The 16618-nt window shown below is 48.7% G+C and overlaps 1 protein-coding gene across 3 annotated transcripts in view; it reads right to left on the minus strand.

Annotated features, from left to right (window-relative positions):
- Positions 1-3070: 3070 nt before the first annotated feature.
- LOC146775817 (FH1/FH2 domain-containing protein 1-like) overlaps positions 3071-16618 on the minus strand; it is a 2636482-nt gene continuing 2622934 nt past the window's right edge. For all 3 annotated transcript variants that reach the window (XM_085639988.1, XM_085639986.1, XM_085639987.1), the window contains one exon: positions 3071-3513. In XM_085639988.1, coding sequence (XP_085496114.1) covers positions 3431-3513 — 83 coding nt within the window. In that variant the 3' untranslated portion in view covers positions 3071-3430. The remainder of the gene's footprint in view (positions 3514-16618) is intronic.

Raw genomic sequence — 16618 nt, forward strand, 5'->3', positions numbered from 1 at the left:
GAGCGCTGCGCAAAAGCCGCCGAAACAGCGAATCATGTCCAGAAAGGACTGCAGGGCAATCGCGTCAGGAGGAGTCTGGGAGGGCAGGACATCCCCATCATGGACATCCCCACCATCCAGTACGCCCAGACCGAGCAAGCAAAGACACACCAGGAATAGCTAGACAATACGAAAGAAAACCCTCGGCGCCCAAAAAGGCAAGGAAGGCGGGAGAAACACACGGCGGGACACGCCCCCAACGAAGCCCCGTCCCCGGGACAACAAGCCGGCCCACAGCCGCGAGGAACAACAGCGCGCATCCAGCAACGCCGCCGACCCCGGAGCGCTCCCAAGCCGGAAGAGTGTACCTGGACGCAGGTAAGCATGCGTATCCCAAGGCCGCCCCGGCGCATAAATCCTCGCGCCGGAGCCGCACAGCGGCCCACAGTCGAACCGAGCCCCGCAGAGCCGCCGCCTCCCCCAACGCCACGAGGGGCAGGCGAATACGAGGCTCGGGGCAGGAGTCGTCAACAGGGTCTGAGAAATGCAAAGCACCCGCCCGCAACTCTCGGAAGTCAAAGCTCCGTACAGCCGCCGCCCGCAGAATAACAGAAGGCGGGCGGCGAAGGGAATGCCACATACAAGGGAACCGGAAAGACCGGCCCCCACGCAAACCCCCCCTTACCTGAAAACCCACGGCTCGCTAAGGCAGAGCCTCACCGGTACAAGGACAGCAACCGCCACACACACCGGGGGTAACAAGTAGGGGAATCAAAACAAGGTCCATGCCCCTAGGGTCCGCTAGAGCAGGACCTCCAAACCTGGACCCACGCACCTGCTACAGCAGGCACCACTCACCTGATGCGCTCTGGAGAGAGTGCAGAACAAAAAAAACAGGCTGATGGGTTGGGCCGGCCCACCTCTTATAGGGGTCATAGGTGTAATGGGGCGGCCATATTGGGAAGGGATGGGAGGCATGGGATGCTGACTTTTTGCTTTGGAGGGTTCTGTTGTGGAGCTGAAGCTCACTGTGTTAGTCATGTGGCGAGGAAGACTAACGAGGAGGTAATGCCACTTCCACACATTATCATTTGTGCGCTGTATAGTTTTATCAGTAAAACTGTATGTCTGTGCAAAAGTAATGGTCATTTCAATTGAAAATGTGTTGTCTGTAATGGCAGTGCACTACCACACCATCCATACGCCACAGTATGCCACTCAACTCTATAATACTCTACTCCATGCCCCTCCACTGACATGCCACACCACTCTTTACCACACTAGGACATGCCACTCAATGCCCCTTCACGACACCACTCCATTCTATGATTCACCACTTCACTCTATGGCACGCCACTCAATGCCATGACATTCCACTCTTTGCCACTCTCCTCTACCCTAGGACATGCAACTCCATGCCACTCTACTGTATGCCACTCCACTCTGTGCCCTTCCAGTCTACACCACTCTATGACATTTTACTCCACTCTATGCCCCTTCACTCCAAATTGCACTGACATGCCATGCAATTCCATGCCCCTCCACTCTAAGACACATCACTCCACTCTACTCTATGACACACCACTCCACTCTATCACAAGCCACTTTACAACACGCCACTCCACTCTACAACACACCACTCCCCACTTCTCCACTCTATGCCCCTCCAGTCTAAATCACTCTACTCTATGACATTTTACTCCACTCTACGCCATCCCACTCTGACATTTTACTCCACACTATGCCCCTCCAGTCTACAACACTCTACTCCACTGTATGCCACTCTACAACAGTCTTCGATACTCTATTCAACTCCCTCTATACCACTCCATGACACTTTATTCCAATCTATTCTATGACACACTTCTCCATTCCTCTCAATCCTACTCCATTCTACAACACTATGCCACTCAACAACACTCTATGCCGCTTCACTCTACGACAATCTACTCAGCTCTATGCCACTCCACTCTGTCCTACGCCACTCCACTGTATGACATTCTTTGATGCTCAACTCTACAACACTCAACTCCACTCTATGTCCTTCTACTCTATGACACTCTACTCCCTGCACAATGTTCCACAACACTATATGCCACTCCACTCTATGCCACTCCACTTTACTCAGCAGCACTCTACGCTACTCCACAACAGTCAATGCCTCTCCACAACACTATGCCACCTCACAACACTCATTAACACCACCAGCTTTTCACCAAGCTCAACAGTAACCACGCTGCTGTATAAAATTGCTAAAACACATTTGCAAAGCCAATAGCTCTTGCATTGACGAGACCTTTGGCTTTGTCAGTGCTTGTTTTTGTTCTGGAATAGGTATAACAGCCCAAACCTGAAATTTTCTTTTAGTAAAGTTTGAAAATCACCTTCGTGAAAGTACTTGCCCTATGATATAATGCGTGTAACATTCCTTAGAAATGTCCAAAAAGTTGAGGTGTTGGATGTTGTGTCTGTCTCGCAACTAAGCATACATTTTTGTAAAACATTTTTTAAGCTTTGTCAACATTGTTAAGATCAAAACTAGAGAAGCAGAAACATAAATACGATATGCCAACCCTTGCGACACAGGGAAAACATTTCATCTACTGCTCAAGGACTCGAGCAGACTGTCGCGATGGGTTTTCTGGTGGTAATGAACGGACAGTGAAAACTGCGGAGTGGCAGCCATTACCGTGTTTATTTACTACGACTTGGAGTAGCCTTGGGTAATGGGAAAAACCCATCCTACTGGGCAGCAAACAAGGGCAGTACACTGTAGGTACGTCTTACTGGGAAGGACTTTCAGCCTGCACAGAATTAGTGGCTAATGACTGAAATCGTGTGTTGGGCAGTCAGGAACGTTCATCTAAACGTGTTAAAGGTAAGGTTTCAACTCCCCATTCCCCCCCCCCCGCCAAATTAGTGAATGATGTCAAAACTTCACCCAGCTCAACAAAAAAAAACATCTTACACTGCCATGCCGTAATACCTCCAACGCTTGGAAAGCCCAACGCCACTTTATCAGTGTTCAAAAGTCGTATGGAATACATAGCGGAAGTTGAACATAATGAGAGACAAAATGGAAAGCTGTAAAAACTGATTAGAAATTTTATTTAAGACTTTATTTAGAGATTTTATATATACCTGTAGCATTTCATTTCTCTGATTTGCCTATATACGTGACAATATTCAGTCGCTAATACATAGCTATTTTAGAGATGTACAGTTTCTATAGTACATAATTCATGTGACATCCGCATACATGGTCAACAGCAGTGGGTAATGTTTTGCTTGAATACCCTTTTCTTGCCAATGTTCACACATTGGTCATTATATTCACTTGTCATTAACGTGTCACTTAAAATACGTAGGTAGTCGTTTTTGTATGTTCTCCACAGAGGGGAAAACAATCACATTACTAGTTTTTCCTGTTGACCTTCAAATGACCAGAGTTTTAGACTTGAACTTCGCTTGATTTGGTCAGGCCCAACGCCTCTGCCATAGCCTCATTGACACCATGTTTCAGAGTTCGTCTTACTGCAGAAGATAAATAATACATTTTAGAAGAGACACTTTACATTCTAATCACTGCAATACAAAATACTTTATAGAAGGACACCCTTCTCGCAGCCACAATTTACGTTTTTAAAGCAAAATTAAATGAATGTGTACTAGGAAAGACACTGGTGGGTACAATGATTTGGATTCACATGCTTGGTATAAACGGTTGAAATGGCTAGTAAAGCGAAAAAAACGGAGTTAAGAAGAAGTTTAGCCTTGATGGGAAGACTCACTAAAGAGCTTTGTTTTAAAATTATTCTGTATCTCACCATTCAAAAGCTGCATAAAATCGGGCAATATGGTGAAAGCTGTATTCAATAGAGTTAGCTGAAAAGTGAAAGGAATATGCTACTTACCAGTATGCATCTGTTCTTGGCATGTAGAGCTGCAGAGTTGTACACTTAGCATAGATCGCCATCTGGTGTTGGGCCCGGATGTTTGCAGTTTGTTTTTCTTCTTGGACAGTCTTTGGAAGTCACGAGTTTGGTGACTCCTCCTTCGGTCCGTACTGCGCATGGGCTTCGGCTCCATCCTCAGATTGTTTTTCGCCAACAGGCAAATGATGGAGCGTAGTAATAACAGTGAGAAACCCATGTGTTGTATCTAAATAAGATGTACTGGAACGGATACAGGTAGCCGGGGAGGCGGGTGGGCGTGTACAACTCTGCAGCTCTACATGCCAAGAACAGATGCATACTGGTAAGTAGCATATTCCGTTCGAGGCATATGAGCTGCAGATTGTACACTTAGCATAGATTATATAGCAGTACCCAACCTTAGCGGCGACCACCGGTATCCGTTGCAGCTGTTTGAAAAAGTGTCTTTAGTACAGCCTGGCCCACCCTAGCTTGCTGCTTGGAATGCACATCTACACAGTAGTGTTTTGTGAAGGTGTGCGGTGTAGACCATGTGGCTGCTTTGCAGATGTCATCTAAGGGTATATTCCCTAGAAAAGCCATAGAAGCCCCTAACTTTCTTGTAGAGTGGGCTTTAGGAGGAACAGATAGTGTTCTCTTTGCCTTTTGATAGCAAATTTGTATGCATTTTACAATCCACCTAGCTATCCCTGATTTCGAAATGGGGTTGCCTTTATGTGGTGGAGAGAAGGAAACGAACAATTGTTTAGTCTTCCTGAAGGGTTGCGTTCTTTGTATGTAGTATAGCAACGCCCTTTTCACATCAAGTGTGTGTAAGGCCCTTTCCGCAACAGATTGGGGTTGCGAAAAGAAGACAGGTAATTCCACTGATTGATTGAGATGGAAGGGGGAAATGACTTTGGGCAGAAACTTCGGATTTGTGCGAAGTATGACCTTGCTGTGATGCATTTGTATGTAGGGTTCCTGTATGGTGAACGCTTGTATTTCACCAACCCTTCTAAGGGAAGTGATAGCTACAAGGAAAGCTGTTTTCCAGGTGAGAAACTGTAGCTCACATTTGTGCATTGGTTCGAAGGGCGGACCCATTAGTCGTGTGAGAACTAAATTTAGATTCCATACAGGGGAAGGTGGTGCCCTGGGAGGAATTACTCGTTTAAGGCCTTCCATGAAGGCTTTAATAGTGGGCACTCTGAAGAGTGATAAATGCTGTCTGTTTTGTAGATAAGCAGCGATCGCTGCTAGGTGTAGGCGTATGGATGAATATGCCAGGTTACACCTGTGAAGATGGAGCAGATAGCATATGATGTGCTGTATGGATGCATCTAGAGGGTTGATTGTATTATTACGGCAGTAAATTACAAATCTTTTCCACTTTGCGGCATAGCATGCCCTAGTGGTAGGACGTCTGGCTTCCATGATGATGTTCATGCAATCAGGGGGAAGGTTAAGGTATCCGAATTCTAAGATCTCAGGAGCCAGATCGCCAGGTTGAGCTGAGCTGGGTCCGGGTGCCTGATTTCTCCATGGTTCTGGGTTAGGAGGCATGGGGATAGGTGCAGTTTTTGATGTGGCACCACTGATAGTTGTAGTAGCGTGGTGTACCACGGCTGCCTGGCCCACGTGGGAGCTACCAGAATGAGTGTGAGGGAGTGCTGTTGTAGCTTCCTGACCACTAATGGAATTAGTGGGAGAGGTGGAAAGGCGTATGCAAATCTGCCTGACCAGTTCATCCATATCGCATTGCCCTTGGACAATGGGTGTGGGTATCTGGCGGCGAAGCTTGGGCATTTTTTGTTTTCGTGGGTGGCGAAGAGGTCTATCTGAGGATGCCCCCACTGTTGGAAGAATGGGTGAAGAACTTGTGGATGCAGTTCCCATTCGTGTAGTTGTTGCGTTTGTCTGCTGAGCAGATCTGCCATGGTGTTTTGTACGCCTGGAACGTGCTGTGCCAGGAGAAAGATGTTTTGGGGAATTGCCCATCTCCATATGCTCTGGGCTAAGCGAGAGAGCTGGGGAGAGTGTGTCCCCCCCTGTTTTTGTATATAATACATCGCAGTCATGTTGTCTGTGCGAATGAGGACTGCTTTGCCCGAAATCTGTTTTTGGAAAGATTTTAGGACTAGAAAGATCGCCAAGAGCTCCAGATGGTTGATGTGGAGCGATTTTTGCTGTGGCGTCCATAGACCTTGCATGGTGAGGTGTAGGAGGTGCGCTCCCCAGCCGGAGAGCGATGCGTCCGCTGTTGGAATCACCTGAGGAACCGGGTCCAGGAACGGCCGCCCTTTGGAAAGGTTTGTGGTGTTCCACCACTGCAGAGAGTGATGTGTGCGGCCGTCCACCAACACCAGATCCGTCAGCTGACCCTGGGCCTGGTTCCACTGTTGTGCTAGGCACTCTTGAAGTGGACGCATGTGGAGTCTTGCATGGGGCACTATGAAGATGCAAGACGCCATCATTCCTATGAGCTTCATAAACACTCTTGCTGGAAGAGAGTGTTGAGGAAGGAATGCTTTGCGTAAGGCTTGAATGCTTGTGATTCTCGCTGAGTTTGGATAGGCAATACCTTTGGAGGTGTCTATAGTGGCCCCGAGATATTGCTTTGTGTGAGATGGTATGAGGTGGGACTTTTGGTAGTTCACCGTGAAGCCTAGCTGGTGGAGCAGTTGGATGGTGCTGTTTGTATGTTGCACACATTGGTCGTAGGACGCGGCTTTTATCAGCCAGTCGTCTAGGTAAGGGAAGACGTGAATATGTTGACGTCTGAGGTGTGCTGCTACTACTGCTAGGCATTTGGTAAACACCCGTGGTGCGGTGGTGACCCCGAAGGGGAGAACCGTGAATTGGTAATGTTGCCCGTCCACCACGAACCTGAGGTATTTCCTGTGAGAGGGGTGTATTGGAATGTGAAAGTATGCGTCTTTCAGATCCAAGGTTGTGAGAAAGTCTCCCTGGCAGAGGAGTGGGAGGACTTGTTGTAGGGTGACCATGTGAAAATGGTCTGAATGTATGTAGGCATTTAGAGGCCGGAGGTCGAGAATGGGTCTGAGGGTCCCGTCTTTCTTTGGTATTAAGAAATATAGGGAGTAGACCCCTAGATTTTGTTGATTGACGGGGACCTGCTCTATAGCGTGTTTTTGGAGGAGTGAGAGTACCTCTTGTTTGAGCAGTGTGGAATGTTCTTGAGACATTGGACGGTGCCTTGGTGGGATATTGGGTGGGGTAGATGTTAGTTCGAGACAGTACCCTGACCGAATGATTTGGGTCACCCATTTGTCCGATGTTATGGACTCCCATGTGTGGATAAAGTCTTGTAGTCTGCCCCCGACCGGAGTGGGATGGTCTGGGGGGAGCGGAGGGGAGTCATTGTGCGGGTGGGGTGGCAGAACGGGTGTTGTTGGTTTTGCCCCTGCCCTTATTGTTGTTGCCTCTGTAACCACCCCTTTGATTGCCCTTTGAAAAGGTATTTTGAGGAGGGGACTTGTAGGAGGTAGAGGCGTTATCGGTGGAGGAGCCTCTACCTGTGCCACGAAAGGACGAGCGTCGCAAGGAACGTTTAGAGGCTTGTGTTTGGAGTGCCCCCATAGACTTTGCTGTGTCTGTGTCCTTTTTCATCTTTTCCAGCGCTTCGTCTACCTTTGGCCCAAAGAGAGTTTGCTGGTCAAAGGGGTGATTGAGTATGGACGCCTGGACTTCAGGCTTGAACCCTGAGATCCTGAGCCAGGCATGGCGACGAAGCAGGACACTTGTATTTATGGCTCTAGAAGCAGTGTCGGCTGCATCGAGGGCACACTTAATGGAGGTGTTTGTAATTAGTTTACCCTCCTGTATCAGGTCATGAGCCTTGCGCTTGTGTTTATCTGGAAGGTGCTGCATGAGAGCCTCTAGTTCGTCATAGTGTGCTCTGTCATATCGCGCAAGCAGTGCTTGTGTGTTTGCAATGCGCCGTATGTTTGCAGCTTGGGAGGCGGTGCGTTTACCAGACGCGTCCAGAAGTTTAGATTCCTTGTCTGGCGGTGGGGCTTCTCCTGAGGATTGGGAGTTAGCCCGCTTTCTAGCTGTGGAGACAACTAGGGAATCTAGGGGAGCAGGGCCCTTAATGTATGCAGGGTCTGTGGGTGCCGCTTTGTACTTCTTCTCTATTCTAGGGTTCAGTACTCTGGCCCTGACAGGGTCTTTGAACACCTCTGTAGCGTGCTTGGTGACACCCTTAAGCATGGGTAGAATAGAAGTGGATTTGTCTTGTATGTCAAATGTATCCAGTAGGAAGTCTTCTTCCACTGGTTCACTGTGCATGTCCACCCCATGGTAGTGTGCTGCTCTCTGCACTAAATGATGAAACCCTAAGGAGTCCTCTGGAGGAGACGGCCTGGATGGGTATAGGTCGTCCTGAGGTATATCTGGTATATCAGGGTTATTGTAATCCTCCCATGGGTCTGGGGTCCCTGGTGGAGTGGGATCCTTTGGGACGTCCGCCGGGTAATTGTCCGGGTCCCCATCATCCGGATCTGGGGATGGGGCCGGATCGTAGTGAGGTGGAGGTGGCGGAGACCTGGGACGGGGAGGGGGTGGAGTTGGTGGAGGAGATAGGGGAGGCGGTAGTGGGGAGGGCACTCTGAGGGGAGAAGTAGCAGAGTCCTTCCTTTTGGGTGGTGGAGGAGGAGCCGGAGTATCAAGGCATCTTTTCTTGATAATTAAAGTCAATAGTCCAGTCTTTGGATCTTTGGACAGAGTCTTTTGTAGAGGGTCTGGTGTAAACAGAGCCAGTGGCGTCGAATCGTCCGTCGGCACCGGTGATTTCGGAGCCGAGGACTTCGATGGTTTGTGTGCGCCATGCTTTTTTGGGGCCTCCTGTTTTTTCGGCGTCGAAGGAGTTTTCGGCGCCGGAGCGTCGGTGCCGACAGATTTATGTTTGTGTTTGGTCGGCACCGAGAGTCCAGGCTTCGGCACCGGTGGCTTCGGAGTCGAGCTGGATATTGCTTTCTTTTGTGCCGGATGCTGTTTTTCGGCACCGGGCGTCGGCTGGCTCGATCCCGAGCTGCCGTCAGACTTTGGATGCTTCGACACCGAGCCCGAAGGTGGGGTGATCGAAGCTTTGGTCTTGGTTTTGCCCAGGCCGGCAGGCGAGGGAGTAACCTGAGTCTCTTTGGTTTTGGGCGCGGGGGTGGGAGGGGGCATAGTACTCACGGCCCGCTGCGCCGGTGTGATGTCCTCCACGTCGGAGTCGTCGGCCTCGGAAGCGCTGACGACGTCTTCTTCCTGCTCGGTGTGTGTTTGCCCCGAAGCTTCGGCGCCGTCTCCGAAGATGTCCGGTGGGGCTGCAGACGATGAGTGCGCCATGGTGCGTCGAGCTTTTCGATCCCGGATGGTTTTCTTCGATCGAAAAGACTTACAAGCGGGGCAGTCTCTGGCCTCGTGTTCTGGAGAGAGGCAAAGATTACACACCTGATGGAGGTCGGTGTGGGGAAATTTAGACCCACATTTTGGGCACTTTTTGAACGGAGTCCTTTCCATCGGCCGGGACCGGAGTCGAGGAGGGCCCGAAGGCCGGTGCCGATGTACGGGATGGAGAAAAGTGCCGCTTCGAGAGATGAAGATAATGATGAAGAAACTCGAAGAGACGAGGATTTTCCGTCGAGGCTGGAACCGTAGAAGTTCGAAGCCGGAGCACGAAGTATCACATCCGAGCCCGATGGCGGAAAAAAACAATCTGAGGATGGAGCCGAAGCCCATGCGCAGTACGGACCGAAGAAGGAGTCACCAAACTCGTGACTTCCAAAGACTGTCCAAGAAGAAAAACAAACTGCAAACATCCGGGCCCAACACCAGATGGCGATCTATGCTAAGTGTACAATCTGCAGCTCATATGCCTCGAACATTCCATTTTGAGTACTTCTTTTCTTGCAGTGTTGGCCGACAAGTTGTTAGCTAACTGGAGTAACGAAGGGCTGGAGCAGCATGGCTCTAAGCCAAAGTGCGAGAGGAACCCAATACAATTTATAATAGCAAGTGTATTGATTGTGGTTAAGAGATTGGAGAGGGCTCTGTTCCACTCAAACTTGTATCTGTGACCACTGGAGAAAAAAACAAGATGCCCGCATGCACATATATCTAAATATAATGGGGTTTGTGTTGGAAGCTAGTATCAATAGGAGGAATGTTCCTGTGGAATACAGATTCTTACATTTTTGGTTGAGAGAAGTATTTAAAACCAGAACAGATTCCCCATGGTGCCAGTGGCACAGGCTCGGCAACCAGTGGGATTGCAATGGAATACCATACTGTTCAAATAGAGGTAGAAACTAAAGGCAAGTCAACCATGGTCGCTGTAGGGGTGAGAAAAGCAAGGTGTTGGATATCTCGTGAACAAAGATTTGATTGCCCCATGTCTAGTGCCAGGACCAGAAGCGTGCGTGGCTTAAACCAAGTGAGCTATGCTGACCCGAGTACAGAATGCACATCAATCTTAGGAAGAGACTGGATTCATCCCAGATTTGCAAGGGCCAGAGAAAGGCAGTGAACAAATCAGAGTAGACTGTGAGAAGGCATGGCTATGGTGTTCATTTCCTCTTCTTCTGATGGAGCAGATAATAAGACTCCAAATTCGGACAAGGTGTTGGGGTCCGAGTCACTGCCAGAGCTGACTGGTAGGAGGACTTATGTAGGAGGGATTTCACCAAGAACAAGCTGAATGATCAACACTTGTGGAACTTCGGAAGAAAGCAATGGAACAGGTCAGCAAGGGAGTGATTGGATGACATTATGTTGGCTGAGAGGACCAACTGCTTTATTGTGAGCTCATGAATTCTGAGCCAGGCTCTAAGCAAGAGGCTAGGGATCTCACTATTAAACAGGAATTGTCTGTTGTCACTGGCATATGAAGTGCAAATAACAGGACACTTGGGCATAACAAAGACACAGGATGGATGGAATGGGCTATGTTCTACTAACCAAGGACGCTTAGATACACAGACTCTGCAGAACCTGTGCTACTTGCCAATTGAGTGGCAAGTCAGGAGCTGAGTGCAAGGCACCGTTGGTGACACTATCAGTTGTAGGTGTTCCATCTGACCTGTTGGAAATTAAAACCCCTCAGCATCAGGCGGCAAGTATATCTTGCTACCAGCTATCCAGAGGTGGTACCTCTGAAGAACACGATTATGAAGATGGTAGCTAGTGAACTCCTATGGATCTTTTCATGGTTTGGATTTCCTAAGACAGGAATTTCTGAGTGAGCAACAAATTATCTCTTTTACATGAGAGAGATGTGGGAGCAAGCTGATGTGAGCCAACAATTCTCCATGTGTACCATCCACAAATGAAAGATTGGTAGAAAGGTTTACCAAGACCATTAAAAGCATAATGGGAACCTTAGGAGAAAGCAGGCTCTTCTCTTTCCATGTCTCCTGTTTGACTACACAGAGATGCTATAGAAAGGGGTAGGGTACAGTTTCTGAGCTTCCTTTAGGGCACCCAGGGCATAGCCCACCCAGCTCAGTCAAAGAAGGTGGAAGGAACTTCTGAGTCACCTGAAAAGGATGTGGTAGACGTGCTAAGACCACCAAGCAGCACTGACTGGGTACCAGAATGGTCAGGCGGCATGGATGATGAAACCCATTTGTTCAAGGGATTTGGAGGAGGAGTGGTGTGCGCCATACAGGGTAGTGCAGAAGATTTTATAAGTCAGCTACTCAGTGAGCACAGGTGCCACACGGAAGTTGAAAATGGTTATCCATACCTCTGGTGAGACTGCCCTCTGAATATCATGGCCAAAAGAGAATGGGTGGAGGAAGACAGTCAACTTTTTACTGACCTGCTGCATGGTGAAATAAAGGATGGTTCTGTGGACGGGGTACTACTTCCCTCGGAGCTAAGACTGGAGCAGAAGAAAGAGTGTGGAGATGTCCTTGGACAATTTCCCATCTCTTTCCACTCACTACAGGGTTGCGACCAGTCTTTGTGTAAGACATACAAGTTACCAGCTGGGTGGTAAACACTACTGGAGTACCTTTGTACTGACCAGTGACTGCTGGGAGATCACATTAAAACTTTGTGTCAAGAATAAGATTGCATTATTTACACAAAAGAGCTCTGTCAGTTTCAGGTAATGCCCAATGGTATGCTCCTATGGATTTTCAGGTGGAAGAATTGTGTATGACGTACCTTAAAAATATTGTCATCTTTAGAAATTTGCCAAAGGATCACCTGAGGCATCTAAAACAGTTGTTGGTATGGATACAGGGAGCAAACCTGACCATCAAGGCAACCATGTTCTACGTGGGGCAGTCCTCTGTAATCTACTTCAGACATCAGGTGGAGAAATTGAGAGATCAGCCCAATGGGTACCAAGATCCAGTCCGTGATAAAGTGAATGGTTCCCATCAACCTGATACAAGTAAGAGCCTTTCAAGTATTTGCTGGATATTATAACTTTGTAGCTATAAAAGCCCTGAACGCGATTTGGACAGCACAATGTCATAAGGCCCTGGAGGACCTGAAGCAAGCACTATGCAATGCACCTGTGCTGAAAATACCCCACTGTAGTCAGCTAATAATTGTAAAGACTAACGCCTCGGGTTCCTTGCGGTCTGTGCCAAGTACAATCCTTTCCCATATGTGACATTTAGGGTAGTGAAAACGAGCTGTCACAGGCTTCTCAGGGAGGTAGTACAAAGGCATGAGCTTAGAACTAAATGATCAACCAACAACACAATAATTACAATGTCCAGTCTAGTGCTTACCTTTTGAGAAAAGAAAGTACTCTTTAATCTGGCACCCATAAGAGAACAAGTTACTTACCTTCGGTAACACCTTATCTTCTACAGACTATATCTAGCCACAGATTCCTTTCCTTTGAATTCTTCCGAGGCATTAGACTGGATCCGGAAGATTTTTCGTGAGCAGTACCCCTTTGCACCAGTAGGTGGTATTAATTGACTCCGCATCAGTCGTCGGCGCCGAAAGTGACATCGCTGTACATATATAGGTGCCACCAAGGTGTGATGAAGTCAGTTTCTTTTCACGACTTTCCACACCAGATACACAGAGCCATGAAAACACTGACCACTGGTGTGTCAAAACTAGGGCCCTGAAAGAGGACATCCCTGTCCCTAGAAATCTGTTTGCAGAGTAGGGAGGATGGGTGGGTACAAGGAACCTGTGGCTAGATATAATCTCTACAATATAATGCATTACCAAAGGTAAGTAACTTGTTCATCTGATAGAGACCTCTAGAGGCAGATTCCATACCTTTGAATAGATTCTCAAGCAATACCATCCCCGGAGGAGGGTCTGCAAACCTATTTCAAACGAGGAAGTTCTGCAGGACCAAATGAATCAAGTGCCCATCTCTGTGGACCGGACTGTCCAGACAGTAATGTTTGGTCAACGTGTGCAGTGAAACCCAAGCTGCTTCCTGGCAGATATCCAGGAACTAAACTCCACGTGCTAATGCAGTGGTCACAGCTTTAGCTCTGGGGGGAATCAGCTCTCAAAGTAGGCATGGTGATTGATTGGCTTACATAAAATGGTGTGATCACTTTTGGAAGAAAAGAGCCCCTCGTGTAAACTACCAGTATGGCAGGACATTTTGAGAAGTAAGGCGGGTTAGATGATAAGGACTGCAGCTCGCTCACTGGACGGGCAGGTGCAATTGCCACAAGGAAGGCTGTTTTCAGTGTAAGAAGCCTGATAGAACAATTGTGGAGAGTCTTGAAAGGAGCGTACATTAAAAAGGTTAAAACCAAATTAAAATCCGACTGAGGCATAATGAATGGTGAAGAAGGGAAGAGATAAGTAAGACCTTTGAGAGACCTGTATACAATAGGGAACTTGAACAAAGAGGGTTGGTCAGGCAACCGCAAAAAGGCAGATAGTTAGCCCTTAAGAGTGCCCAGAGCAGAGCCCTGCTGGACAAGGGAAATAAAGAAAAGCAATACTTCAGAAAGGGGGTCAACAGACTTTTCTGCACCATGCCACAAACCTTTATCCAATGGTAGGAGTATAACGTCTTAGTGGAGGGATGCCTGGCTTCCAAGATGATGTTACAGACTTGGGGAGGAAGATCAAAAGCTGTCAACCCTCGCCACTCAATCTCCACGCAAGAAGGTGGAAAGTCGACAGGTTCGAGTGAAGAACACTCCCCTGCTGCTGTGACAACAGAGTTTCTTGAAAGGGCAGTTTGATCAATGGATCAATGGCCATGCTCAGTATATTGGGACACCGGACTCTCTGTGCCCAGTCTTGAGCCACAAGGATGATTTGGGCCCGGTCGTTCCTGATCTTCTTGAGAACTCTCAGCAGGAGTGGCATGGGTGGAAAGGCATACAGGAGGCCTGAGCTCCACTTGAGACGAAGGGCGTCGCCGAGCGAGAACCACCTTGAAAAGTCTAGCACACAAAATTGCTGACCTTGTGCGTTCTCAGTGGAGGCAACCAGACCTAACCAAGGATCCCCCCACTGCTGAAAGAGACCTTGTGGGGTGCAGACGCCATTTGTGATCCACTAGGCATCTTCAATAGTTTGTCTGCTCTTGCATTCAGAGAGCCCACCTGGTGTTGAATCACCAGGGATATGCCCTGCTGTTCCAGCCATGTCCAGGGACACACAACCTCTTGACAAAGGGTCCACAATCCCACCCACCCTGTTTGTTGCCACACCATATGGTGGTGGTGTTGTCAGTGAACACCTGCACTAGCCTTCCCATTGATGGACAATAGAAAGGCTTTCAATACCAGTCAAATCGCATGGAGCTCCAGTATGTTGGTGTGGAGTCCGGATTCCACCAGAGACCAGAGTCCTCTGTTCTTCACCTCTCCCATATGGCCGCCCCTTCCCAGGAGTGACTCATCTGTAACTACTGTCAGATCTGTTTGGGGAAGGGAGAGGGGTCGGCCTCTGACCCAAACACGGTCTGTGAGCCACCACTGCAGATCTTTTGCAGATTCCTCCAGGATCTGGACCACGTAGGAGAGATTGCACTGAAGCTGCAGCCACTGGAACTTCAGGTCCCACTGCAGACCCTGCATACGCCATCTGGAATGTGTCACCAGCAGGATGCAGGAGGCCAAGAGGCCCAGCAGCCTCACAGTCAGTCTCACCACAATAGAGGATAGAGGCTGAAACATCAGTATTATCGCTTGAATACCTTGGACTCGCTGCTTAGAAGGATAGCCCTGAAACTGCACTGGGTCTAGAACAGCGCCGATAAAAAGGAGTGTTTGAGAGGGAGTCAGGTGTGACTTCGGCATGTTCATTGTGAAACCCAGCAAGTGCAGAAGGTTTGTTGTAGTCTGGAGGTGAGAGAGGACAGCCTGGGACGAGCCCGCCTTCAGCAGCCAGCTCTTAAGATAGGGAAAGACTGGCTCCCCTTCTCTCCACAGATGAGCAGCCACCACCATGATCGCCTTGGTGAACACCAAAGGGACACTGGTAAGGCCAAAGGGGAGCACAGTGAACTTAAAATGCTCATTGCCTACCATAAACTGTAGACAGCACCGGTGGGCATGCAGCTCGGGAATATGAAGATAAGAATCCCGCAAGACCAACACCACCTTTCAGTCTCTTGGATCCAGGGCACACAAGACCTGAGATGACAAGAGCATTTTGAACTTCTCCTGGAGGAAGAGATTTAGGGCTTGTAGACCTAGAACAGGATGAAGCCCTAGCCCTTTTTGGGAACAAGAAATTTGCAGGAATGGCAACCACAGCCTACTTCTGGCACCAGAACCCTCTCTATGGCTTCCTTGGCCAAGAGAGCTGTAACCTCTCATGGAGAAGGGACAGATGATCTTCCTTCAGCCAGTCGCGAGATGGTGGCATGGGAAGGGGAAGTCTCGAAGGGGAGGTAGTAGCCCCATCACACAATTTGCAAAACCCACCTGTCCAATGTTATGGACTGCCAGTGAGGCAGGTGATGGGGAATTACACTGACAACTGGGTACCCATGGTGGTAAAGGAGCAGATTAGGAGAGTTTGGAGACTGCAGCTGCTGGTGTGGGGAGGGGGGCAGGGGGATAGCAGACTGACTAGAACGCTGGCCACCTGACCTACCAGGCCTGTGGATACTACATCCACGCAGAAGCTGGAAGCATGCGTGGCAGATTGGCAGGGTGGGAATTGTCGCGTTTGGAAGCTCCTTCCATAGACACAAAATGAGGATTGGGGTGACAAGGAAAGGAACTGGCTGCAGCCCAAGAGTCTGTGAAGTGTCTGGGCACCGAATCCGCTTGTCTCCAGAGATGGGTGCCATCGAAAGGCATGTCCATAAGGGAAGCTTGAACATCCCCTGAAAATTCAGCTGTCCTCAGCCAGGCGTGGAACCTCAGGGACAACGTTGTTATTAAAACGGTTCTGCCTACTGAGTCAGTCATGTCAAGTCTGCAACGAATTGTGAACTTTGCTGCATCTCTCACGTTTGTGACAGCTTGGGAGAGAACACCAAGCTGGCTAAAGAAAACAATCTATGAGGTGATTTCTGGTCCAGTATAAAATCTCCTCAAATCTTGAATCGTTAACCGGGAGGTATACTGTTCAACACTGACTATGGAAGACTAACAGTGAAGTCTGTATGTAGTCACTGGGAGCATGCGCTCAAATAATCAAGTGCCCCCACTCACCCAAAGGTGGCATGCTTCATCATTGGGTGTGCTACTCGTTGGGCTGGCGCTGTAATGCCCAAAGAGCCCCACAAGAGGGCACTTTATCTG

Source organism: Triturus cristatus, chromosome 12 (assembly GCF_964204655.1).
Source record: "Triturus cristatus chromosome 12, aTriCri1.1, whole genome shotgun sequence".
NCBI classification, from domain to species: domain Eukaryota; kingdom Metazoa; phylum Chordata; class Amphibia; order Caudata; family Salamandridae; genus Triturus; species Triturus cristatus.